Source organism: Neofelis nebulosa, chromosome 1, assembly GCF_028018385.1.
Source record: "Neofelis nebulosa isolate mNeoNeb1 chromosome 1, mNeoNeb1.pri, whole genome shotgun sequence".
Classification (NCBI taxonomy): domain Eukaryota; kingdom Metazoa; phylum Chordata; class Mammalia; order Carnivora; family Felidae; genus Neofelis; species Neofelis nebulosa.
The window spans coordinates 61,899,574-61,926,800 of record NC_080782.1 but is presented as its reverse complement, the minus strand read 5'-3'; the positions used below and the strand labels follow the sequence as shown (position 1 = coordinate 61,926,800).

Sequence of the window (27,227 nt, the reverse complement as noted above, 5' to 3'; positions counted from 1 at the left end):
GGACGCTTAACTGACTGAGCCACCCAGGCACCCCTTGAATATATATTTTAATTAGACACCTTCAGCTTGTCCTACAAGTTAAGTGGAGGCAGAAAGACCGGGTGTCGGCACCACCCAGAACTTCTTGCAGGGGCTGCCTGACTCCTGAAGGAATATCTCTGCAGGCAGTAATTGCACAGCTTAATTCTTCTAGACCGAACCACTTCAGATTTATGCCAGTGAAAAGCAAACGTTATTTGTAAGTCATTTAATTGTGTTACTGTCTCTCAACTTTATCAGATGCTGCTGAGGCCAAGAGGGCTGCGCGCAGTCCTGTGGGATGCTTCGGAGCGCTCCCAGGCTCGTTCTAAATACCCACAGCTCCGAGACCCCAACGCTGCTGCTTTCAGACTCATAAGAAACGACTAACTTAATGGGTTCAAATGGTATTTGTCTCAACTCAGGATCCATGTTGAAGGTTGCATCTCCAGCACATTCACAACCTTGATTACAACAGAGTTCCATTAACTAGCACACACTTAAGTTCAAACCTGGTTTATTAAGTTCTTTGGTTAAATATTGTTTCTACACCCTTTCGGAGCATTTATAAGAACAAAGATAATGCTATTTTTTAGAAAGACTGAAAACACATCTTTTGCTTTTTTTCAATGTAAAGACTGAATTTACATTGTTTGTGCACTGTTATAAATTCTTATAATTAGGCCAGACTTATAAAAAGGTAGGGCTTTTGTTGTTGTTTGTTTTGAAAAATAGATTCTCCTGGGCTAGCCGACATTGCTGTCCTGGGACCCGGACCCACAAGAGTCTCTTGGTAAAGGCTGCTCGGCACATGGTCAGGGAAGGCGGTCAGCTCATCATATCCAGACTGCACGGCTCGGTGCTGCCATCAGTCCGCAGGGCCTCTGCCACGTCTCTTCTGAAGACGGATAGGTTCTGGGTGAACCTGTGGAAAGAGGAAGAAAGGCCAAGGGCAGTGGCAAGGCGGAAGTTATATGAGCCTCTGGAGGATAAAGCCACTGTGGAGCTCAGAACCTTGGAGAGAGCCCCAGGTCCTGGCTGAGCTCCTGCCTCCCTCCTCCACTGCAGCCATTACTTTTGGCCACCAACACCCCCTTCTCCACCTTCCCCGGCCAGAAAACAAGGGTTACCACCATATATACCCAGACCCATTTGAGGGGTACATTTTGTGGGTGTACTATTTAAAATTAAAAAAAAATCAAATTACACAGGGATGGTAAGGAATATAAAGGAAAGAATCAAACCTTTTGTGCCAGGCACTGGGTTGAGTTTACGTATAGATTCACTTAAGCATCACAAGTCTTCCCAAAGGTAGGTATCTGTATCCTCATTTTGTGGATGAGAAAACCGGGCTTAGTGGTTCAAAAAGAGGGGGCACTGGGCTAGATTACCTGAGTTCAAATCCTGGCTCCACCACTTCTTAACTGGGTGATCTTGGATGAACATTTAACCTCTTGTCTTGGTGCTCAACTTGAGTAGCTACCCCATGGGATTGTGTGAAGTGAGAATTTATCGAGTCAGTTGAGACAATGCCTGTAAGCACTCAACACAGTGCACGGTACATGGAAAGCATCTAGTCCTTGTTGGCTAGTGCTCTCTTGAACGGAGGGCTGTTTGACATTATTTTCAACAATCAATTGATACTCAAATTCCCAAGCCTCAGGTCAAGCAATCTTCCCCCACCTGAGGCACCTGGGGTGTCCCCATTCACTAAGTCTCTTCTGCTGGCCTCAGAGGTTGCCCTCCTGCCTGACAGAGGATTGCGGCGTGGAACAAGCAGTCAAGGGTATGTGTTTGCAGAGTCTGTCACACTTGGCTTTGTATTGTCAGAGCCCAGGCTGGGGACTCCACCACACGCTGGCTGCAGTGGTTGCTGGAATGACTGATGATTTGCATTTTAAATGGTCAAACATTTGAATGTTGCCACTTTTATAAAAGGGTGGTGCAGGCAGTTCTGCCCACCCCCCCCCCCCCAGCACTCCCCCCAAAAACCATTTTCTTTCTCTATTGTTCATTATTATCTGTTTCCCCCACTAGAAGCTCTATGAGGCAAAAACCTTGAACAGTTAGTTCACCACTGGTATCTTCAATGCCTAGCACCTAATAGATATTCAGTAAAATTTTGTGCTCTAAAAAAATGAACAATGGAGGCATACCTGGTAAGTCTCGGTTTCTTTCATTTAGATCTCATTGGCAACTGTAAAACTAGGCACTCTTACAGGTCAGGCAGAAGAAGGAACTAATGTTTACCATGGCTCCTATGTCCTAGGTACCATGCTTTACTACATTCTGTCATTTAAATTTTTTTTTTTTTCAACATTTTTTATTTATTTTTTGGGACAGAGAGAGACAGAGCATGAACGGGGGAGGGGCAGAGAGAGAGGGAGACACAGAATCGGAAACAGGCTCCAGGCTCCGAGCCATCAGCCCAGAGCCTGACGCGGGGCTCGAACTCACGGACCGCGAGATCGTGACCTGGCTGAAGTCGGACGCTTAACCGACTGCGCCACCCAGGCGCCCCTACTACATTCTGTCATTTAAATATCACAACCAATTTTGTGGATGAGAAAACGGAGGATCAGAGCAGTTGACTGCCTTATTCGCTGCCACACAGCCTATAGAGGGCAGGGATAAAATTTAAATTGGAGTTTATCTGACCTCAAAGCTTGTGCCTGTTCAAATGCCAGGAGCTTTCCTTGTCCCTCATGGCAGATCTGAGCTTTCCTTCTTTTGACCTTCTCAGTGAGTTATTTTCCCTACCTCGTGCTGGATTATAAAGTGCATAAGGGCACAGGCTGCATTTTGTTCATCTCTGCATCCCTAAATAGTGCCTAGCATGGTGCTTTAAAAAAGCAAATACCTAGTAATATTTACTGGATGGAAATAAACCGCGTTTAGGGTTACGAGGTGTAACAGAAAAGTCACATCTATATGTGAGCTGTGTTAAGAACAACCCCAGTTCATTTCCACGAGCCAGAGATGTTGGGCTTACTGCACAGTGCTTACCTGTCTCTGTTCTTGGTGGACAGGCTCTGTTCCACACCTTCCATCAGGTTCCTGAAGCACTGGGCCAGGACCTCCTGCTTGGGGAGAGGCTGGCTGTTGATCAGGCTTGCCCTCAGTTCGCTGAAATACTGTGGGGAGACGGAACAACCTCAGGGCCCTGACTTCAAACCTGGGCCCCGAGAGAGCTGTGGGGGAGGAGTTCTACCTGCTCCATCTGCTTAGTGCTCCTGACTCTCAGGGGAGCTCTGGTCCAGGCCCCACTTTGAACTTTAAGCCTTCAGAGAAAACCAAGGCAGTAGATACATTGCTAGGTATAAACTGTATTGTCCCTTCTCATAAAAATTTCTTGCTATAATTGTTCTATGGTCACTGAACAATTTAGGTCCTCTGTGGGGGACCGAGAATGTGAAGGTCTTCCTGACTCTCCTCTCCACTCATCACAGAAAGGCTGAAGGAAAGAGGAAGGGCCTTTCAGGCTGAGGCAAAGAACTTAACAGGGAGAACTTGGGGTGACTGGAGGAAAAGGCCCAGGTATCCCCCCTCAGGCTGCATCATCATCTGGGCTTTAGTGAATCACTGCTCAAACAACCCCAGACTTTGTCCCAAGTCCCTGTCCCCTGGGTTAGGCTGGATCTGCTCTGTTGAGGCGGGGAGCCAAAGGGGCTTGCGTAGCTCTGGGAGCGCGTTCCTGAACTAGGAAATCCACCTGTCATACCTGGTCACAAAGAACTACACAACCCCTTCTCCTCTGCTGGGGTCCGCTACCTTTTACACAAACACAAGCTCTCGTGCTTACACACAGATTCTAATCATTGGAAACAGCTTAATTTCGGCACAAAGACAACATTTTGTCAGTCATGTGTTTATCCTTCCAAGCCCAAACAGCATGATATTTAATTTCCATCATACGTTAAAACGGCCCACATCAAAAACACACGTAATTAATATGTAGTCAGACTAATACTTAAATACTATATATCAGAGGCATTACACTTAAACCACAATGTCTTCTTGAACAAGATTGGGAATGCACAAAACTACTTATTTTTCCCTTTTATAATGATGCAGTGACTCACACCAAATAGAAAATTATTAGTTTTTCATCCCAAACCGTGAAATATTGCCTCCATCAGTAAAGTATAATATTGTGATGTCATAAGCTTTTTCTAAACACTGAATTTGCCCTTATTCCCTCTCAATCATTTTAAAAGAACTGCTCTCTTTTATAGAGCTTGGATTTAAATCACAATAACACCAAGGGAAGATGAATGACAGTGCTATTGAATGTGGCTAAAATTGGATACTTCGGCACAGGTGAATGATGAGACAGCTCTTCTCTTTTTGATATATTTTCTTCTTCTATTAGTTTCCTTCCAAGGCTGGGATTTCAGTTTGAATTTTAATGTATGCGGCTGCCTCTAATCTCACTGTCTTTCTCCCCAGTACTATCTTATTGTATAGACAATTCATTCTCCTGAGCAGTAATGTACTGTTCCTACTGACTGCTGGGGAGACAGGGGTGGGTTCGAGAGGAAGCTGGAGGGCCTGGGAAGCAGCCCAGGGTGGTGAGTGCATTTAACAAGCTGGAGACTCGTGCTCCCAGGTGAAGGGTGCTGGCTCTGCGGTGAGTCCCTGAGGGCCACTACAGTGCAGGGCACTGGGGATCCCAAATATAAGAGGGAGCCAAGCAAGAAGTAGGAGAGTCGTAGCTCAGAATTCCCCTGGAAACAGAAGAGGGGAGTGAGGCTGAGCTTGAAGAATACCGAGCAAACCACCTGCCAATGCGTGGGGAGTGCTGGGTTCCAGGAGAGCTGGTCTTGAGGCCTCCACTTACCTGAAGAAGATCTTTGGGGAAGGGCCTGCTGGGGGAACATGGCCTTGCCCCGGGGCGCTTGAGGTCCCAGCTCAAGCTCCGTTGTTCCTTCTGTTCTTGTCACAGCTTGGCCTGGTGCACAGCTACTCCCTCCCCGCAGTGACCCCCTCCCATGGACCTTCCTGCGATCACACTCACCTTCTCATTGAGCAGGATGAGCCCCAGGAGAGGCCTGGATACTGACCACTGGTTCCGACAGTCTTCAAAGACAATGGTGTTCATGAGGACAGACATCATCTAGAAGACAGAGTCATATGAAGACCCTGGCCCAGAGGTCCCCCCAGTCCCAGGTCTTTTTTGTGCTTACCTTCTACCCCTACATTTTGCCAACAGCCATGAGGGCTCTTCCTGGACCAAGAGCTTTGACTCTGTGAGCCTATAATGCTGCATGTAGGAACTCTTGGCCAGCTCCCTGATAAGAGTTCCCACCACCAAAAGCTTTGGTGAGAACCTTCTGGGTGGGCAGAAGTCAGAGGTTACGAGGCTAAGAGGATCAGTCTCTGCCTCCCAACCCTGGTATGCTGTCCTCCACGCTAAATCGCCAGGTAAAAGCCCAGCTCACCCTCCTTTCTGCCTCTCATTTCACCACAGGTCAAGTTATGAAGGGGCAACATCTCTCAGAGGGAGGGAGAAATGGGATACATTCCATGTGACCTCGGAATGTCCCGTTTCCTACTGGCTCAGGCTCATTTGGTCTTCACGAATTCACTTACTCCCTTCACTTTTACATGTACATACTCATCCATCCTCTTAAGTTCAAAGTCTGCAAGACACTTAAAGAGAATAGGCATCTACCGCAACCTCTGCCTTGAGGAGGCAGAAGCTTCCTGGGGCAGAGCACAGAGCAGAGAGACAGCCAGAAATCGGGCTCGGCCAAGTGCAATGGGCTACCAGCAGAGGGAAGGATGCTTCTGGGTCTCTGAGAAGTCAGGGAAGGTTCCACAGAGAAGGTACAGTTTAGGGGGGCGCATCATAAATGCATTCTAGGCAGAGAGGGCAGCAAAGAGGAGGCTGGGAGTGAACTGAGTGTGGCAGGAGAAAAGAGACGGGGGCCAGAAGCAAGACCCCAGGGTCAGGTTGGCAGACCATGCTGAGGAGCCTGGACTTCATCCGGATGAAGTGGGAGCCAGTGGTGGGTTTGCGGCAAAGGAGAGACACGCTCAGATTTGCACTTAAGCAAGATCCCTCTGGGGACATGCAGAACGTGTACTTTTGCAGGTGACAGGACAGAAGGAAGCCTGGGGATGGGGCTGCCGCAATAGTCTGGGCAAGTGGCCGTGAAGCAAGCTGCGTTCACCTATGTGGAGCTGATGGCACACTTTCCTTGTCTTGGACTCTTTACCGCCCACCTCTAGTCCTTCTGTTTCTGCAGCTTCAGAGCCCCTGTCCCGCAAAGAGCACAGGGGGAAATGGCAGTTACGTGGCAAAGGCTACCACCCACGTGACCCTTGGCTGGGCTTCGGTGACGTCTGCTTTCGTTGCTGCACTGCTGCAATCCAATTTGCCCTGTGATCTCAGGCCAGTTATGGAACCTCTCCCTCTCTCTGTGTCACTTGCATTAGCCATAAAGAGGGAAATAATAATCCAGCACAAGAAAGTTCTGAGAATCAAATGAGATGGTAGGAATAGAAAGTGTTGCAAAGAGTAGAAAGTGCCATAAACATTTAAGGTATGTGATAACAACAGTAATGAGCATCTTTGTAGCTCTAAATATTTGCTACCCCATATATCATCATCATCCTAACAGTTAGGCTGGTTGCAAATGAAATCTGCCAATTCCATATTTATTGTATGTCCAGTCTCTCTGGGGAGAGGCAGGTCTTAAAGCCCGACATGGTGAACATCGTTTGCAGATTACATGTTTTCATGTACAATCTAACAAGCGACCCAAAGTCATACAGCCACAAATTAAATTGACAAGCAAAACTAACAGATCTATGGAGACAGTCTAAAATATTATGGGCTTCAGAATCTGAAGGCAGAATGGATATTTTAATGGAAAAGATTAAAGTTAGAAGCACCAAACTCCTCTAGTAACTGACAAAGCATCCTGAAGCGATGTGCCAATTACTTTATACGGTTCTCCTGTGGATTCATTTGTCTGAATGCATGTATTTATGTCTGTAATAAGTAAGGAGATGTTTGAATAAAATACTTTTCTAAAAATAAAGTTGGCTAAAGTGTCTGATTTTTGAAAAAATTGTTTTACTCTTCCAGAAAAATGGGAATTAGTGAGCAAATCTGCTCAAGTGGTATTGACATGGCAGCTCGTTTCCAGAATTCTTTTTTTTCTTCTTTCCAATAATCCTAGAGGGTACAGGGGACACAGCTCAAGCAATGTGGCAAATTCCTTTGGATAAGCTCTCCCTCTCCTCATATGGAAGAAAACTGGGTAAAATGCTTAAGTACAGAATCCTGATCCAGGTACTGCAAAATCTCTTGTGGACAGCTCTCTGGTTAATGACACGAACAGACGAAGACTGTAAGGAGAGAGCCCTTGGCAACTCTGCCCCAGCCCACCTCAGCCTGCGCAGAGTCACAAAGCACCACAGGATTTAGTACAAGGGGTGCTGTGAGCGGGGCCTCCACTCCCCCAACTTCTGCTCACTTCCCATACTGTTACAGGATGGCTGGAATGGCCATTTTAGATATGTCCAACCAAGGCTGCAGTTTTCAGGGCCCGTGTCCAACACATACATTATCCACTGTATTATCCCAAGCAGCTAATACACCCAACCAGGGGAGCAGCCATTTGGGAAGGGGAGCTGTGTGGCTTGGTCCACTTAGAAAAACCATGCTCCCCATTGCCTCAGCACTTACTCCTTCTCCTTCTGTCTTCCCACAGGCATTGACGTGAGCTTGTAGGAAATTTCTCTCAATGAAACAAAACCAACATCGTATGGTAGGGACAGGCTTTGGAGCCAGTCAGAAATGAGGCCAAATCCGGCCCTGCTTACCTAACCTAGGATGCTGGGCAAGTCATTTCACTTCTCTGAGCCTTTATTTCCTTACCTATAAAATGAGAGATTACAGCAACTACTCTGAAGGGCTGCTTTGAGGACTGATTTCCTTCATCTATATCAAACATTTTGTTCTGTGTTTGCCACATAGTAGGCACTCAATAATTACCGGTATTCCTTTACTGCAACTATGGTTTCCCTCTTTGGTGTGATCCAGTGGAATTTCACGGTTCAAGGAAGAACCCCATTTCATGTCTTGATTATGTCCAGATCCATGAGATTACAGTCTCCTCACAATTATCTAAATTTAATAAGAGTTGCAATAAAAAAATAACCTACCATAGGAAATAGTCCAAAAAGCAGCCCTATTTGGTCTGGCACACGTATTAGCATGGAGTTTGAATGACAGTGTTTCTGCTGTTCTGAAAACTTGTAATCTTCCAAAAAATACAAAGCTACTACAAATATCTGACCTGGAAAGAAAAAACAAACTAATGTTGGGGCACCTGAGTGGCTCAGTCGGTTAAGCGTCCGACTTTAGCTCAGGTCATGATCTCATAGTTTGTGGGTTTGAGCCCCACGTTGGGCTCTGTGCTAACAACTCAGAGCCTGGAGCCTGCTTTGGATTCTGTCTCCCTCTCTCTCTCTGCCCCTCTCCCGCTTGCTCTCTGTCTCTGTCTCAAAAAAACAAAATAAAACAACAACAAAAACAAAAAAACCAAAACATTAAAACAAATTAAAAACAAACGAAAAAACCCAAAGTAATGGTGTGTCATCTGGATCTCTGTTCACTCCTCAGCAACTCTCCTATGTTCCCACCCTAAGATGCTTTGGGCACAAGCCCCAAGCCAAGTGGACTTTGCAACCCGAGAATGCTGGGTGGCACTCTCCCTACCACAAGGTGGTAATTACATACTCTCACTTCAGATGCTTCCTGTTCTGTCTCCTGCTGATGCAGAATAAGCAAAGATGTGGTTTGTGTTGAATGCTTTGCTGCTCGATGGTGAGTATGTACTCTAAAGAAATTGGAGGCCCAGTGGATCTAGAAGCTGGTAGAGCGGGATGGCTGGGGTCACATGGCCGGAGTGAGTGCGGGGTTATGACTGGTAGTGAGACTTGTCTGTAAACTCCTGGGTGCAGGGACCATGGGGCGGTGGCGGGGGCTGTTCTCTGTGTCCCCAGTGACCAGCATGGCATCTAGCACACACCAGAGGCTTAGGAAATAGCTACTGAATGAAAGAATGAATATGCGAATAAATGAATGAGAAAGGATGAAATCAACTATCAAGAGCGTATAAGGAGCTAAAGAACCGAAAGAGGATTGTATAAAACACAGAGTTCTGGCCTCAATCTCTGGCTAAAATCTGAAATGGATAAATATCTAAACCAATACACTGTTCGTTTCCAAGGATCTGGCCTTTGTGCTCAGAGCCTGAGAACTCTTCTAAGTCCCTGGTGTCCCTCCAGCCAGCAGCTCCCAGGGAAAGCCCTCAGTGGGGGGGCTTCCGGGTTACAAAGGCCGAAGGCTGACCCACCGTCTTCCCTACCAACAAGCACTTGCACCCAAGAAGCTGTGCCGGATGAGTCTTCTCACTGCCCAAAGGTACTAACAGTGACCGTTTACGGAGAGCTCAGCACTCTGTTCAGCACCTGTATACGCTGTCTCTACCCCTCAGGTAACCTTGAAGTAGGCATTATCCTCACTTCATAGACTAAGGATCTGAGGTCCTGAGTGAGTAAGTAACTTGCTCAAGGCATCAGGCTACCAGCTATCAGGAAGTGAGGCAAGATACGTGCACAGGTCTGCCCAAGTCCAGAGGCTGTGCCTTCATCACCACCATGCCAGCCTGTCGCCTGCCACTCTGGGGCTGCGTGTGAGGATCAAGACCGCCAGCAGTGGTGGCGGGGGGCACTGTGCCTGGCCCCTGCTGCAGACTGCCAGGGAACGGATGGTGTGGGAGGAGAGGCTCGCTTCTGGGCATGGCTCAGTCCGGCACCATCAGCGAGCCTCCCGGACAGGCTGCCCACACGCATCTCCTCTGTTCAGCCACCCTGCCACCTGCTGAAGAGTCAGGCAGCTGCTGGAATCCCCACAATGAGGATCCTGGGCAGCAATTCCTGGAGAGTCTGCAGATCTTCCTGCCTCCTACCTACAGCTTTTATAAATGTGGTTAACATTATTTGCAGACTCTCAAGATGAACAACAGTAGACATAATTAATAGATTGTCTCTGGAAAATGCTCCATTGAACGTTTTTCTAAAAATAACCATTTCCCTCCCACCAAAAGTACCACGTACATGGTAATTTACATTAACATCATTGAAAACAGTAAATTAAGCTAATTTCTTTTGAGTTACAATGTTCCCTACAAGGTGAACACTTTTCACTGTTCATGTTCTTAGAGCCTACCGAATAATACAACTAAACACTATTCCACAGAGTTCTAAGAAATAGATGAAAACATTCTAACCCTGCCTCTTGCTCCCCACCTGTATCAGAGAGACAAAAACTGAACCCGAGTAACGCTATGAGCCCTGATACTGCGGGGATCAAATCCTCAATATAGTTAGGGAGGTCCAGCTCTTCCCTCTCTATCCCCGCCTCTTTTCTCAGGGTCACACACATTTTCGTTATACTGCAACTTTGCTGCCTCTTGATCAGGGAAATGGAAAATGGGGATGGCACAAGAGTAATCTGTCCTGTCTGAAAGGTGGTGCAAAGAGGGCCTGAGAAGGAGGCTTTGGTTTGACAAAGGAAGGACAGCCAGAGGACAGGTGAGAGGCCAAAGATGAAGCCACCCTGTGCCCTGATCTAAATGGGGCGGGGGAGAAAGACAAAGCAAGGGTGGTCAGAGCTGTGCCTAAGAGGTGACTTAATCTGTTAGGTTAGGGGCCTTAATGGGAAGAGGAGTAGAATACAAAATTACCCGTACCCCTGGCCAACCTAGATTGTTCTTGATTTTGATGCAATGAGTTGGTGATGTCTGAGGAACAACCCATAATAACAAACTGAAGAGCTGCTTCTGAGTCTCAGGAAGCTCTTGGTACACGAAACTGGCCTTTCAGAAGGCCAGTAAGACAGGAGGGGGAAGGTTGGCCCTAGCTAAAAACACTGACACAAAAACACAAAGCAAAACCAGGACTGCCTGGATAGTGCAACACGATCCAAAAGAGCAGAAAAACCTCCCACCCATCTCCACAGCAATTTGTCCAGAGTCCCGTGCCCAGAATGGAGAGCCAGAGTCTGGGAGGATCTGAACACTGCTGAAGAAGGAATAGCTTCCAGGTTTTCAGTGCTTGTGGAAGTAAGGGAGTTGCTGTCATTACCAAGTGCTGTTCCTGAGGCCACGTGCACAGCAGATATTGAAATGTGATCCTCCTCAAATTAGATACTAGTCATCTTTAGGGAAAAGGAATCAATTGTTCTATCCGTCTGCTGTCTACCAATGTGATAGCAGTGGAATGTTATAAAAAATGAAAGCAATGGACAAATAAGTATATCTTCTCCTGCCTGGATTAACTACGCTGCACCATCTAGGTTACATTAAATATCTGTACATATTAAACACTTTCCTAAGTTCTTATTGTGTCTTTACAGCCTCATAATAGTAGCAAGTATTCAACACGTTAAATGAAAAAAAAAAAAATCAAGCAAGATGCAAGATGCAGTGAGCCTCTTTTTTAAAGAAACAAGATTGTAATCAATTATGGGTGACCCAGTCTCCTCTGGAAACTCATTTGGGAGTCCTGCCGATTTGGCCTTTTCACAATGCTAGCTTTGCTCAAAGTTAAAAAAAAAAAAAGCAAAAAAATCTTTTTACCAATAAAGGAACCACAGGACTGATTAATTCAGCTGGTTTTGGTTACAGATTAGCAGCGCATATTTCCACATCTAAACTAACAGCACTCTCTGCCTCTACCCCCTCCTTAACAGAAAGTTACAAGACGCTTTTTTCTCCAAGTGATAAATGGCCTAGAATATTAGAAAAACTCTTCCATCCATTGTAAAATCTAAGGAAATACACAACCTGGTTTTGCTGTGGTTTCAATTTTCTCCATTACCAACATTACCCCTAGTTCTCCAAACATTCATTTTAATCATAGTTTATTCGGGAAAGAATTACCTGCCAGTCTCCTGGCTTATAAGAAAGAAGATAAAGTTGGAACGAAACTTCAGGATTAATTAATTGAGAGTACTGCATGTAATGTGTCTACTCCGAACGTTACAGCGCACATCACAATGAAAACAGTTTTATTTTCCATGGTTGAAATAAATTATAATAAATAATTCATTTCAATGGCAGAGACGTACTGGAGAGCAAGAGCAACAAAATTGACTACACTACACTGTGAGTCTCATTCTTGAATCTTCATTATCCATTTGAAACTTTTTACGAGTAGTAAATCATATTTCAAGTGGCTGCAGATCTCATAAAGCTGCTTGCTGCATTAAAATAAAACCAGAAAACCTGGGGCACTGGAAGGCTGTAGGGTTTGCCACTCAGCATTATTTGGGAAACTCTCACTCTTCTCTTGCCAGCATCAGACAGAACACTTCTCCATCTGATGTAAAAATTAAGCATCACTTGTCAAAAACATCATCTGTGTTTCTCTGGGTGGGAATGTTGGGAAAATCTGTACATAGAGGAATAGCCTTCAACTCCGAAGCCATTTTCTTCTTATTTTTATTCCCGAGTGACTGCCAGACAGCCAGATTCTTGAACCTCTAATGGCCTATACTGGCTTCTGGTGGGTGGCCCCTAAATTAGCAAACATGTACAAGCTCAAAAGAGACTCCCAAAGGCACACGTGCTGTTCTGCCCCAAAAGACCAATCTTCATAGGATGGGTGATATTTAACTTGAATTTTAAAAGATGCGTATTTTAAAATGAATTTTGAATTTTTAAAAGATGCGGTGCCTGGGTGGCTCAGTCGGTTAAGTGTCCAACTTCGGCTCAGGTCACGATCTCACGATTTGTGAGTTCGAGCCCCTTGTTGGGCTTGGTGCTGACAGCTCAGAGCCTGGAGCCTGCTTCGGATTCTGTGTCTCCCTCTCTCTCTCTGCCCCTCCCCTGCTCACTGTCTGTCTCTCTCAAAAATGAATAAACATTAAAAAATAAATTATACCCCCCCCCACATCATTAAAAAAAAAAAGATGCATATAAGCATCACCAGAGAGGAAGAATGTATTAGAGGACATAGAAGGAGAAAAGGCAAAGCACACAGGGCTTGGGATGTTTTGAGGGGACAGTCAGCCCCTGCAAGGGAAGCTTCTGAGAAACCTTTTTTGAATGGAAAGGATCAGAGCCAAAGGCAGGGAGCTGAAGTCTGGGCCGAATCCAGGCTCTAAAAGGCCTTTGCTGTCACGCTAAATGCAGAAGTGAGTTTGGGCCAGTACCTAAAGGGTAGCCTTCAAAGGATTTCCGAAGAACGCTGAGCTCTGGGATCTAGAACAATGACCAATGGGAGATTGAGGCGTGGCAACGATGCGTCAGGAGAAATGGTAAGGGCCCCAGCAAGGCTGGTAGCAGAGAGAGACAGAAGTGGTCAGAACCTTGGACTGCATATCCCATTTTCTTCCTAGGCAATGACAGTTTTCCAAGAAACACAACCTGCCACTGAAGCTGTAGATAAAGTGAGAGCTTTAAGAGCGTGGTCTCAAATGCAAAGGGCCTGGGGGCTAGACTGTCCCTGTAGTGCTAAATGCAGTGGAGGGGCCGCCGCTGTCCCACAGCCCAACAGCCCGGCAATGAACTCGGGAAGTAAGGAGCAGTGGAATGAACCCCAACCAGAGTACATAAACACGCACGACAGAGAAAAGTACAAACACACGTTTATATTAAGTATTCGGTGATAAAGTAAACTCTAACTGAGGCCATTCAAAATCAGGGAAGGGAGTGGGAAATAGCATGAACGGTCATCACAACATTTCCCAATGAATCTTGTATTTCAAAACAGAGCAACATAAGGCCTAATGGCACGAGGGCATCTCATGCAGTCATCAAAGCAGAGTGCAATGAATATTGTATTTCATAATAAATATATTATCCTTACAGTAGGAGTTTCCATGTTTCACTGCCTCTCATCTGTCACTACATTCTCCCTGATTTCCTGAAGGGATTTAGTTAGATGGACCTAAAAATCTTCATAACCAACAGTGGAGGATTATTTTACTTATTATGTTCAAATGACTTTGTGTGGAGAGAAAAAAAAAAGTATTTTTGTGGCACATTCACAGGGCCCTCAGAAGCATTTTCCATTAAAGATTAGTCTAGAGTTTATGTTGAAACCACAGAGGACAGCATGCTGCCTTTCAGATTTGAGGGTTTTTATTTATAGTCATCTAAATAGCATAGAGTGCTGGCCGGGAGGCCAAGGGGATGATTCAAAGATGTTACTGAGATTTGGAAGCTCTTTTGTCCTAATAATTACATAGGAAGCCTAAAGAATGATAGGAATAGCACCTCGTTCCTTAATTTATTCAGACATTTACCAACCACCTACTTTGTGCCAGGCTCTGTGTCACATCCTGCGGACATACAGATGAACAAGGCACAGTCCCAGCCCTCGAACAGCTCACAATCAAGTAGGGAACGAGACACACAGCATGACAACACAGCATAGCAAGTGCCACAGAAGCTTGCACGGGAGGCTCAAAGAGACCAGAGGAGGCTGACTTACTCTGCCTCGGGGTGGGGGACAGGCAAGGAAGGCTGCACAGGTGACGTGCGGAGGGAGCTGTCGTAGAGAATAAGCAAAGTCTGACAGGCAGTCAGGTTGGCAGAAGGGCGAGCAGGTACGAAAGTCTGGAGAAGTATTTGGGGGGATGGCGAGCAGTTCTGTGGGACTGGAGAGGGTGTGAGGGGGCTGGTGGTGGCAGAGGAGGATGATCAGGTAGCTGGGGCCAGATCTTGTGAAGGGCCTAGTAATGTGTGCTAGAGCACATGGGTCTTATCTTGCAGGAAATGGGGTGCCACTGAAGTTGAATGAATCTGGCAGTGACACAGGAGAAGGGCAAAGCTGGTGTAGCTGTTCTCCAGACGATCTGAACCCATAGGAGGCCGGGGCCATCCGACTTCCCCCAATAAAATGCATCTCTGTTCCTGTCCTGGGATTGGGAGAGCACAGAAACGGAAGGTTACCTGCTTGGGTTCTGCACCTCAGTCAGCACAGAGCCTGGCTCCTTCTTTGCTGGCTCTGTTGCCAGTACCCTGAGAAATGGCAGGGTTGCCATTACTTCCCTTGGCCCACAGCACATAACTTAATAGTGTCCCTTGTCAGGAACGGTTCTCTTTGTCAGGAAGCTTTTTATTGATGTTCAACCTTCATTTTCCCTTTCTTAATAATATCCCATTATGCCAATACTCCATTGTGCCATGCTAAGTAATTCCCTTTCCTCCTTGGCATTTACATCTTCCAAGTATTTATAGACTTATCAAATGCCCCATTTAGTTGTCACTTAGGCAGGCTATACATATTTAGCTTCTTTAATCTGGCCCCATAAGCCAGCCCTTCCATTCTCCTAAATCACTTGAGTTCTTTCCTCCAGGTTTCTGTCAATTTGTTTCCAGCCCTTCTGTAACACAGGGGGCTCGGGAAAGAGACGGGGTTGGGGAGGGAGGGTTTGCTCCTTCTGAGGGATAAGAACCCAACATTTGCTGAGGGCAGAACTTCTTCCTTAAAGGGCAAACTCTAAAACAGGCCAGGCCTCTGGAGGGCCATGAGCCCTGCTTGATGTCTACTAGCTTTCTCTCGTCTGCACACGTTTCAAGTCACTAATATTCTACTAGCAGCTCTCATTACGTGCTGGGCGCACACAGGCGACACGTGTGTTAAGTGCCTACTATGTGTCAGGTGCCCTGCTAGGGGCTTCTCCTTCCTTCTTCTCTCCCTCTTCATTTCTCATGCTTATTCGATGAATGCTCAAAGAATTACTGAGCTCCTACTATGTGCCAGGCACAGCACGGTGGCACAGAATTGAAATGTGGTCCTTGTGGCCTTAAGAAACTCATGGAGCCTAAGTATTTATCAATCTCTTATTGCCCACCCATCAAGTTGTTTCCTTCCAATCTTCAAGGGTCTCTGAGAAAGGGTCATCATGCACTTAACTCTGATCGACGCTTTTAGTTTCCCGAGTGGAACTTCTTTGTCCTATCTAAAACTAGATGCCACATTAAGGATGGGCATTAACACAGCTCTTGCGTAGGATTTTCTTTCTGGTGGTTCTCTCTGGGGCCTAAGAGAGTTCCCTCCAGGCCTTGCACTTCCCATCACTCCTTCTTAGCAGTTTACTTTACATGCCGTATTCACATGACCTCAACTAAGTATGCACTGAATGTTCCTCTTTTCCACAGTAGTGATGTTCCAAGTTATGGGGTAGACTGAGGAGTGACAGAATGGGAAAGAGGTGAGGCAAGGAGTCTTGGCTACAGTCTTGGGGAGTCTGGGCATGAGACCACAGGAGGGACTAGTTCAACTACCTGATCCTGGGGGCCAGCTCCAGCAAGGTGCAGAATTGCCCTGGCTGAGTTGCTGGTATCTCTGAAGAGGTAAGGTAACTTTGCCAAGTAGCATCACTGGTATTCAAAGCCAGGTACGCTGACTGCACAGTCTGTCTGCTCTGATTGCCGTAAAGCAGAAAATCCTCAACGAATACAGAATGTGCAATTAGACAGCTCTGAAGGAGGACAGAATTTCATCAAGTCTGAAAGCACTCAGTCTGTATCTTCCTAAGCATGACAAGGGATAAAGAATTAACATGCAAAAGTTCTTTTTGGTTGCAAAGCAGACAAAGTAGCAGTAACTCATGACAGGTCAGAGGATTAGGGAACTTTTATCTTGTTCTGCCAGCAGGAATCAGATTGTAATCAAATAAGAAGCTTTCTTTAACATACTACATGAGCTCATAGCCTCACCAAGTGGTTGCTGCTAGTTAAAAACTTTCCAACAGTTAAGACAGAAAACGAATACAAAAGTTCAGTTCACATCTCTAGCACACACATTATTAACCGTTCAAGTAGGTGAAAAACCAGTAATAACTGTAAAATGAATAAATCACACCATCATCAAGCTGACCCTCACTTTATACAGTGCCATTCCTTCAAGAAACTCAAAGAGCTTCTCATACCATTCACAATGCCACTTGGGGAAATACAGGTGGGAGAAATGCCAGGAAAGAAGAGTAGGTGAAGGCCCTGGGAGGCCCTGATAACATAAAAACTGTCAGATCCAGAGACAACAAAGCCTTAGTTATTACATTCTAGGTATTGCTATTTACTGGCTGGGTGATGTTGGGCAAATTATTTCGCCTCTCCGAACCTCTGCATTCTTGTCCCATATGGGCACTGTGGATTTCACTTGTTGATGTACTCGTTTTCCCAAGTTAAGAAAATAAACCATATTGACCCTACCCTCCCACTAGAGTTGCTGTGAGATTCAGAAGAGGCTTTAGGTGTGAAGACATATAAATGGAAAGGGTCCCGGAGTTTCTTTTCATTCCTGCTGTTGCAAGACGATGCCTGGAGTACACAGGAAGAGTAAGTGAGGAAAAGTCTGTTTGGGGCCAAGAATCATATCCACATTCACACTGTGCCCCCACCCAGTCCAGTGAGCGTTTGTGATCTTGAGCATGTGTGTCACACAAACTCTAAGACAGGCAGAACACGAGTGTGGGACCAGAAAGACCTAGGTAATCTGGCTGAAGTCACGGCCTTGGGATTTCCTGGAAAGGATGTTTTTCACATTTGTATACATGAACAGCAGGTATATGTTCTCCTTAGGGAGATAAAAAAGTTAACTGGTAACTGTATATTGTTTTTCAAATTTTCCCTATTTATTGAATACCTTCTCTGTGTTAGGTGAGTCTATACTCATTGGTTCACTTTGTCCTCACACTTCCGTGAGTCAAGAATCTTTTGGCTGTGAGGACAGCAACTACTATAGACAAAACTCAGACCTAAAAGGGGTGGCCTGAGGACCCCCAGACTAGACACTGCGGGCAGGCCTCTCAACAGCTGGGAACCACAGCCGGGAAGGCTGGTGCGATCTTTCTTAGCCTCTCTCTGGGGCTGCTGATCTCCTTCGAGATCCTCCCAGCATGTTGCTACTTTTTTCTCTTGCTGTGAACTGGCTACTTCTCTGAGCACATAGCAGAGAATGGCTCTTGGTTTTTCAAGTCTTCACGTCAAGTGAAGACCAGAGGCTGACCAACATCCTCTAAATCCACGGGAGTTTCTAAGTCTGGGGAAGAGGACTCACTGAGCCAACCTGGGTCAAGTGCTTGCTTCTTATCTCATCAATTTTCAAAGGAAGGGCCCTTTGCTTAGGGATTTATAACTGAATGAATGTTGTGCCCCCCCCCCCCACCCCACCCCAGCCTGCCTTTGCACCCTCCAGCTCCACCAATCCTGTCTCTAGGTCATTTAAAAGTAATGTTGTTAAGAGCACAAGGTTCTGCTACTTATTAGCTGTATGATACCAAGTAAGCTACCTGACTTCTTAAAGCTGCAATTAAAATACTTTGATTATAAAATGTAGAAAAGAGTATCTACCTCACGAAGTAGTGAAACTTTATAAATATAAATACAAATTATATAAATATATAAATATATTTATGTATATTTAAGTACTTAGCACAGAGCCCAGCATATGATAATTATTTCTACTTCTTTTTCATCATAGTCATTCATCATCATCATCATCTGAGTCTGAGGTCGCTCTTCCCTAGTGACCTCTTAGGTCCTAGTGACTGCAGGAAATAAGCCTTCTATTATAGGATGGGGGAAAAAATCTAGATCTTTAAGAAGGAGGTATGGAAATTCTTTCACTTTGGAGTGGTATGGTAAGGAAACACTTCCAACTCAAATCTTTTCTGGTCAAGATCATCAGCTTCTTTGTGATATCATACAAGTTTAGGATCCTTCTGGTGAGCCCTGGGCTGGCTTGGGTGTGACACAGGAAGATTGTCTCAGTGTCATTTCACATGTCACAGAAACATGGCTTAGTGTATAAAGACTGACTTGTGTTACGACTTGGCAGTGCTATTCCTAAATGACTTGTGTGTGTGAAATATGGGTAAATGCTGCTACTTGGGCTGTGTTCACATAAAAAGGGAGGTTTCATCTACAGAACTTCTGAGAGCAGACAAAATCATCTCTTTAGAACACACATTGTGAGACACTTCCCCAGAGGTGGTGTCAGTATTTAATCTGTACATTAGTAATATTCCTTGCCGAGGCTTGAAAAAAGGATACATTTAGTGAACTTTTATTCTTAATTTACCACGATAGCCAATTATGCCGATCATCATTAACGGAGAAGCTAAAAACCATCTTGCTTGCCATTTACCATATTGGGTGAGAGACTGTTATAAAGCATGCCTGATTATTATTGGGCTCAATCTGTGTAAAACTGCATTTTTCCCCCATATAAAATGTTTTCTATCTGTTTTACATGAGTGTGAAGGAAAAGGTATGGCTGTTGTTCATTTTGTACAACTCCTTTGCTATTCTGAGAACGTTTGCTGCAGACTAATAGCAAAACTGACTGTGCTAAACTGTAGATAAAAGAACGGTGACAGATTGCAGTCACTTTAATTCATAAAGAAAATACTTGGAGCCCCTGGGAATGCCAAATCAAGCCACCAGCACCCAGTGACTTCATGCTAAGTCACAAACTACATCATATATTTTAGTTTAAACACAAAGGCTAATGGGCATGTGACTTATTTATTTCAAGTTCTTCTTTATGAAGAGCTGGCTCTTTTTCTTTTTCTTTTTTTTTTTTTTAGCTCTTTGGAAAACATTATACTTTCCCTATTCTATAAACATACAAATATAATTGTAAAATGACATCATTCTGTTTTCATTTAATTACCCCTGAAATGCTTTCTATTTAATATTCATTACTCAAAAGCTAATTTAAAAGAGAAAGAGATGCGACTTATTAAAAAAGATGTACTGTCATTCACAGCAATAGTTATCTAATATACAGAAGTTAATAAAGCAGATTAATCTACAAGTCCCTTTAAGCCATTCTTGAGTTTTGAACAACTGCCTCTTTGACCTTTCACCTTCATGCTGTGCACCAGTAGCAGGTGCCAGCTGTACAGAAATTATGGCTGCGCGTTTGAACGCAAAATCTTTTCTTACTTTGCTTCTGACCAGCAGCTGACCCTGTAGGAGTGATTGTTTCTGGTGCCGGCCTAAAGGCTACATAAACCAGTAGCAGATAAACAAAAGGCTACATATACCAGCTGCCTTGCCTAAGGGTACCGTCCTAGGCTGACACCTCCACTCCTTCTCCAGCGTCCCAAATTGCTCCTTGTTTGTTTCCATACATGCATTTCATCCTTGTTATATTGTGCAAGGGATGGGTGTAGGAGAAAACCCCCTAAAACAACAACAAAAAAAACCCCCGTCCCTTCCTTCGAACTTGACTTTTGAGTATTCCATGTCAAACTGTGTTATTATGATGCTAATCTAGGCCTGATTTAGCAACTTTAATAAGAGGCTAAACCCTCTTGTAATTAGATAATAAAATTTTATTATGTATTTTAATATTAAAAGTCTTAAAATCAAACTCTTCAAATCATACACTGGTACAGAACTAAGGTACTTAAATATCATAGCGCCAGAAAATGGGAACTTGAAAAAGCACATTGTGGCTAATTTTTCATTCTCAGAAATGTAAACATGGAATTCCTATGTGGTGGCAGGGAAAAAGCTCCAACACTCTTAATTATGTGCAGGGAAGAATGAATCTATTCAAGTATGAAGCACACTGTACCATTTCCAGCAACAGCGTGAGATGGCTTTGACAGTTATTTCTTGGATACAAATTACACAAGTATGAAAACAATCCCCATAATGATTAAATGCAGTTATGTACATAGGAGAATACCAGTGCAAATGGTAACATATTTAAATGGTTTTTCCTTCATTAAAAAAATTATATATGATATTAAACCATCAATCACTGCTGAGGCACAGGAGTTTAAATGTATTGTCACTGGTTGAAATAAATGACTTGGAGACTGAATTCTGGCTCACTCAATATGGTGTCTTTGCTGTTGCTTAGTCACCCAACTCTCTGCTGGTTTGGGCTACATCTGGTGGATTCCATCCCTTTCAATTAATAAGGCAAGTTATGCTATCAATGGATTACATCTTTAAACTGTGCTTAGAGGTAAAAAAACCACATGTCCTAGTGAAAAAAAAAAAAAGCAAACCCAACCCTTCTCTGTTCCGTTAGCTGTTCGGAACAATATGCGAAATGCTTATTCCTTTCTTCACCCATGTGTAGAATGAAATTTTCTTGTGGCATTCCAGCAGGATTATTATACAGTATATAATGGTATACTCTTATCTCAGCCCTACCATTTTGTTTGATTATGTAGTGACCTATGACTATGCTGGATTTGAAACATAAAGTCACCGCCTGCAGATTTTAATTCTGAAAATTAACTTTTGGGGGTTGGTTTTGCAGACGTTCATTGACTGTCACAAGGGTCAGGCTCTGCTAGATGCTGAGACATGCATCAAGCTGGATGTGATCTCTGGGGAAGAAAAGGTACTCTGTTAAAGACAGGTATGACAGTTCTGAACATAATTTGATGATTCATAAATCAAGAATAGGTTTTTATATGAACTGATTTTTCGGTCTTAAAATACTATTTGCGGGGTTATAGCTGAAATTGTCATTTGACAAATATTTCCATAACAAAAATTATACCAAAATGGCAAAGATAGGGTATATGGCAAAAAATGTGGACTAGAATCATCCTTCTAAAGATGGATACATAATTTTATATCACAGATGCCATTTAAAAAAGCTAATGTTTTTCTATTTTTAAAATTATGTACTTTAAATTTCTTTTTTAAAATTTTTTTTGTTTATTTCTGAGACAGAGACACAGCATGAATGGGGGAGGGGCAGAGAGAGAGGGAGACATAAAATCAGAAGCCAGCTCCAGGCTCTGAGCTGTCAGCACAGAGCCCGACACGGGGCTTGAACTCATGAGCTGTGAGATCATGACCTGAGCCGAAGTCGGATACTTAACCGACTGAGCCACCCAGGCGCCCCTGTACTTTAATTTTCTAAACTGATCTTTAGGAGTTGTGGTCACAAATTCATCACTCTTAAGAGTTTTACTCCCTTGTGGGCTTTTATTTTATTTTATTTTTTTCCTTGTGGACTTTTATTATATGGCTGTTATCTAGACACTTTTGTCCAGTCCTGGTCCTCTCAGATATTTCTATTTGATCCTTAGTAATTAGACTGCGTGTGTACACATAAGGGTGCGTGCATGCGCGTGCGCACACACACACACACACACACGCATATACTTGACCAAACTGAACTTTAATTTTTGCCTCAGACAAATATGGTTATTATGAAAATAAAAAAAATGTTTGGGAGATGTTAACTGAGTTTCATTGGCTGTTTATTGCATCCGTTCTGTATGCAAAGACACAACCTAAAAGTAAATAAATGCCCTCTTTAAGTCTGAGTAGAGACTTACGTACAGAATCAAACATATGAGCAAAATAACAGCATCCTTTTTAAACAACTACTCAAAAAAGTGTGCTCCAAAAATTATCAAAACATCAGCAGTGCCACATGGGATGACCGTGAGAAAGACCGGGAATCATGCTTTGCATGATCTCTGTCCCGAAATTCTCTAGGATTACATAATACATTGGTGGAAAACCGGTAACCAGACATCCACTGCTGGCCTGCAGAGTGTTTTTATTTTCTTGTTTTTTTAAAAAATTTTCAATCAGTGGCCAACATGAAAAAAACCCTGGATTTCTGGTTCTCTTTGGGTGGGGGTGGGTAATCTCTATACAGCTGGCAACACTGGGTCCTACTTTCTTACAGGGCAAGAATAAGCTGGGACTATGTGGAGGCTGCCCCCGTTAGACAGGGATGTATACACAACTTTGGTTTCTTTCCTGTCTACCTCATTCAAGTTCTCTGTGTGGCTCTGTAGGACCTTAGTTTGTGAAACTCTGTAGAATGGAAAGGATAGGGAGAGGGATGCTCAAAGGTATTGGTTTGAGACTCACCAATGTAAGCAGCCCTTAAGAACAGCCTTCAATAGAGCTAACGGTACCCAGTCATAGTAGTAGAAGCTTCCTTTGGAAAAGAGAAGCTGTTTGTAACCAGAAAGGGATGAAAACTGGCACTCTATGCTGATGAGTCAGTAGTGAGAGTCAGGATGAAGCCTAGAGATGCATCGGGTATGGGGGACGGATATAAAGCACTTGTTGCTTCCCCACCTTCATTTCACAGCTGCCATATTGAGTCTGTCCTAGAAAAATCAGGTTAGAATAAACCTCAAGAGCTACCTCCAAGACATTAGAGAAAAGACACAGACGAACGTCATGAGACAGTTGTACTGTTAGACTCTGACCTTCTCAAGGATACCTGTCCTACTCCATTTTATACTCTTGGGATCTGGCTATAGAATTAACGATAGGGTACAGGTATAGAGTAAGTTAGAGGAAGGTCTGTTCACTCTGCCGTGATGCTGGGAAGCACAAGGCTCTTCTGTACCAGCTGGCAAAGCCACCTCCCTCTCCCTTGCCCACTGGCTCTTTGGGTCACTGCCCATCTGTTTCATCCCGGCTGCAGCACAAAGTTGGGGTATAGGATGACTGCTCTAAATCACTCTACCTTAGGGATGGCCCCGGTGGGACTTACTGGAAGCTCAACTTGCCGGAGTGTAAGTGCTGAAAAAATATGTGCTACCTCTGATTAGTCGCTGCCAACAAACTATAGCTTTGCGGTTTAGCATGTCAACTCTGGAGTTCAATAGCCCCAAGTTTTAGCTTTTCCACTTACTATGTGTCACCTTGGGAAAAGTACCTAATCTTTTTGTACCTCAGTTTCTATATTTACAAAGTGGTGATCGTAATACTAGCACTTCACAGAGAAATGTGATGATTAAATCAGATTACGTGTGTATGTAAGCAGCTTGAGCTATTTCCTGCACACGGTAAGCACTTATATTTTGCCAGTAGTATTTTTTCCTAAAAATAAATACACAGGCCATGCACAGAACGCTGTGAAGAAGACCAAGATCGTGGCAGCATGTGCAAAAAACAATTTTGTCCTGAAATGTGAGTTCCTGTTTTATACTTTTGGTGTCTGACCTATGTCTGGCTTCCTTTAAGTGCTTTATAGCCACGTTGTCCTCTGGTCCAGTGGTGAATGTCCCTTCAGCATGGGGTTTTAGTTTCAATCTACTGCCACATTTTTGATAAAAAAGTTGCAAATCAACCAGATGGAGTTAATGGGTCATGTGGAGGGCACCCTTTCTATTTAGGGTTCACTAGAAATGTCTCTGATAACATTAGAAAACTGGGCTAATTGTTTTTTAAGAGGCTGAGACACATGAACGTACTTCATCTACTTAGGCGTTTCCCACTGTGAGGGTGTTGCTCAGGTTCCACAGGCCAAAATCTCATGAGTTAAATATGTGGTTACACTTTCTCCTCCTTAGTCTTAGGGAATGGAACCTTAAGTATGAAAGATGTCTTGTACAGTATGTCAAAATGTTGAGCAGAGTAGCATTTCAATCTAAACACAAAAATGAAAAAAGAGCAGATGATTTCCCTTTTGCTGTAATTCACTTTGGGATGCATGTCATGAAGAGCACTATACAAAAGCAATTTTCATTGATTGACTGACTGATTGAGGAAAAGGGTGAATGTTCTTTCAGCGTACATCCCTACTGAAGTATGATTCTTATAGCTCCTGACAGCTCTTCACAATTTGTAGTTAAATGCCAGGTTGCGGTCGGGGTGTGTGTGTGTGCGGAGGGGAGGGGGGTGTGCGCAGGAGAAGAAGAGAGATAAAATCATTAGAACTCTTTTTGGGTTTTTATTATAGCTGACTTGTGCCAAATAGTTACATAGATAAGGGTGAAATAAATTCAAATCTAAATGTTCTAATTGTTCCTTTCAATGTATTTAGATTTTATAGAATATAATTGTTAAAAATACCCTGTTAATGAGTTAGCTGAATGATCTAATCAGCGATGCTGACAACCACATAGCCACATAGTTCTTGTTCTACTTCTGTGGAAGGTGCTACTCTTTCTAGAACAATTCGTTTTAACTGAAATTCTGATGTACAGAAGCACTCATCATCAGTGTCCTAGTCTTATAATTTGAAAAAGAATCAGTCACATTTCTGAACTGCCCTCTAATTCTACAAAACACACTCCTGCATTTGGTGATCTGGGCAAATCTTTCACTCTGTGATATAACTGAATGAGTGCTGATCTTCGGCTTACGTATGCAAACACTTAACACGCCCAGAGATAACACTAAAAACATTTCACACACAAATTTAATCTTCCAAATATTGTAGCAGATCTGTGCCTAATCACTGTTACTATTGACTTGTCCTTAAAATTTTCTTTCTTTTTTATTTTTATTTTTTTATTTGAAAGAGAGAGCGCGTATATGCACACTGGGGAGAGGCAGAAGGAGAGAGAAAGAATCCCATGCAGGCTCCATGCTTAGAGCAGAGCCCAACGTGGGGCTCAATCCCTCCAACCTGGGATCATGACCTGGGCCAAAATCAAGTGTTGGACGTTCAACCAACTGAACCACCCAGGAGCCCGTAGTTTATTGTGTTAATGGCATAAAAATACATGGGGAGTTTTTTCCTTAATAATGTGAACTGGGGTTCCCTCAGTTGTTAAGTCCAAGGAATGCTGGTGAGACAGTAATCTTATTTGAAATAGATTCACTTAATTACAGTGGATCCTCAAGTGGACTAAATTTAATGCTAGCAAATTTAGATTTGTTTACAGATTATGGACAATAGCTTATTTGGAGAATATTTTTAAAAACATTGAGAGGGTGCCTGGGTGACTCGGTTAAGTGTCAGGCTTTTTATTTCAGCTCAAGTCATGATCTCATGATGGTGAGATCGAGCCCTGCATCGGGGCTCTGCTCTCAGTGTGGAGCCTGCCTAAGATTCTCTCTCTCCCTCTCTCTCTGCTCCTCTCTCACTCTCTCTCACTCTAAGATAAAAAATTAAAATTTTTTGGGGCACCTGGGTGGCTCAGTCAGTTAAACGTCCAACTTCGGCTCAGGTCATGATCTCACAATGTCGGGTTCTGTGCTGACAGTTCAGAGCCTGGAGCCTGCTTCTGATTCTGTGTCTACCTCTCTCTCTCTCTCTGCCCCTCCCCCACTCAAGGTCTGTCTTTCTCTCTCTCTCAAAAATTAATAAACATTAAAAAATTTTTTTCAAATAATAGATACTAAAACTATCAGCTCCTGAACCATGTACCATCTCACAAGAGGCATAACAACTTCCCTATTCCTCAGATTCCATATGTAAAATGAGAACTTTTTAAAAATAATCTTCAAATTCTAACTTTCTGTGAATCAGGTAACAATCATAGAAAAATTCTTCATATGAAAATAGTATTCCTCTTATACACTAGAAACGTCATTGGTTCATATATCCTTGTTGTTTTATAAAGAAACCAAGGCAGGCTGCATTTAGTGATATTATAGTAATATAATAGTATATAATAGTAATATACCTGGATGGCTCAGTCGGTTAAGCATCTGACTTCCACTCTGGTCATGAGCTCGCAGTTTGTGATTTTGAGCCCCGCTTCAAGCTCTAGTGCGGACAGCTCAGAGCCTGGAGCCTGCTTCAGATTCTGTGTCTCCCTTACTCTGTCCCTTCCCCACTCATGCTCTGTGTGTCTCTCTCAGAAAATGCAAATAAACATTAATTTTTTTTAAATTAAAAAATAAGAACACTGAGGCTCTACAGTCACATAACAGATCATGATAAGCACATTTCCAGGTGCAAGGCATTTACAATGTGCTTCCTAGGCTGGTAGGCACAAATCGAAAGGTCTCTGAGGATATTGGAAAACCATTTATGTGGGTTCCTGCTTCATTTGCTATGGAAGCTTGAGGAGATAACTTTTACAATTTGGAATGGACACTCATCATGCAGTTATGCTTCCAGCAATATACATCCAGGTTGGGGGGAAAACAGTTCAAACTGGTAAATAATTGCAGTATCATTGCATCAGTTTAGTTTAAAGAGCTGACAAGCCCTCTCTAAACTCCAAGTACAATTAGTCATTAGGGTCTAGTTTTTCAGCACTGTTAAGCAATTTGTAACCCATTCCTTTTAATAGGGTTAGGCATTACTTAACCGACACAGATGCCTTGAAAACTGAAACCTCGAGTTATAAAGCAGCCACCTTGTTCATTACCTTCAGTGATAGGCAAATCATCTATAAAAACAGCATTTAATGGGCAACCAATGAATAATCAATGGCTCACTTTTCATCTGAGTGTGAAAATGAGAATAATCTAATA

General features: G+C 43.6%; 1 protein-coding gene across 3 annotated transcripts in view; it reads right to left on the bottom strand.

Moving 5' to 3' along the window:
- Positions 1 to 518: 518 nt before the first annotated feature.
- RANBP17 (RAN binding protein 17) overlaps positions 519 to 27,227 on the bottom strand; it is a 333,236-nt gene continuing 306,527 nt past the window's right edge. For all 3 annotated transcript variants that reach the window (XM_058723324.1, XM_058723321.1, XM_058723322.1), the window contains 3 exons: positions 5,036 to 5,134; positions 3,025 to 3,152; positions 519 to 943 (listed from right to left, as the gene is read on the bottom strand). In XM_058723324.1, the coding sequence (XP_058579307.1) occupies positions 847 to 943; positions 3,025 to 3,152; positions 5,036 to 5,134 (324 nt within the window). In that variant the 3' untranslated portion in view covers positions 519 to 846. The remainder of the gene's footprint in view (positions 944 to 3,024; positions 3,153 to 5,035; positions 5,135 to 27,227) is intronic.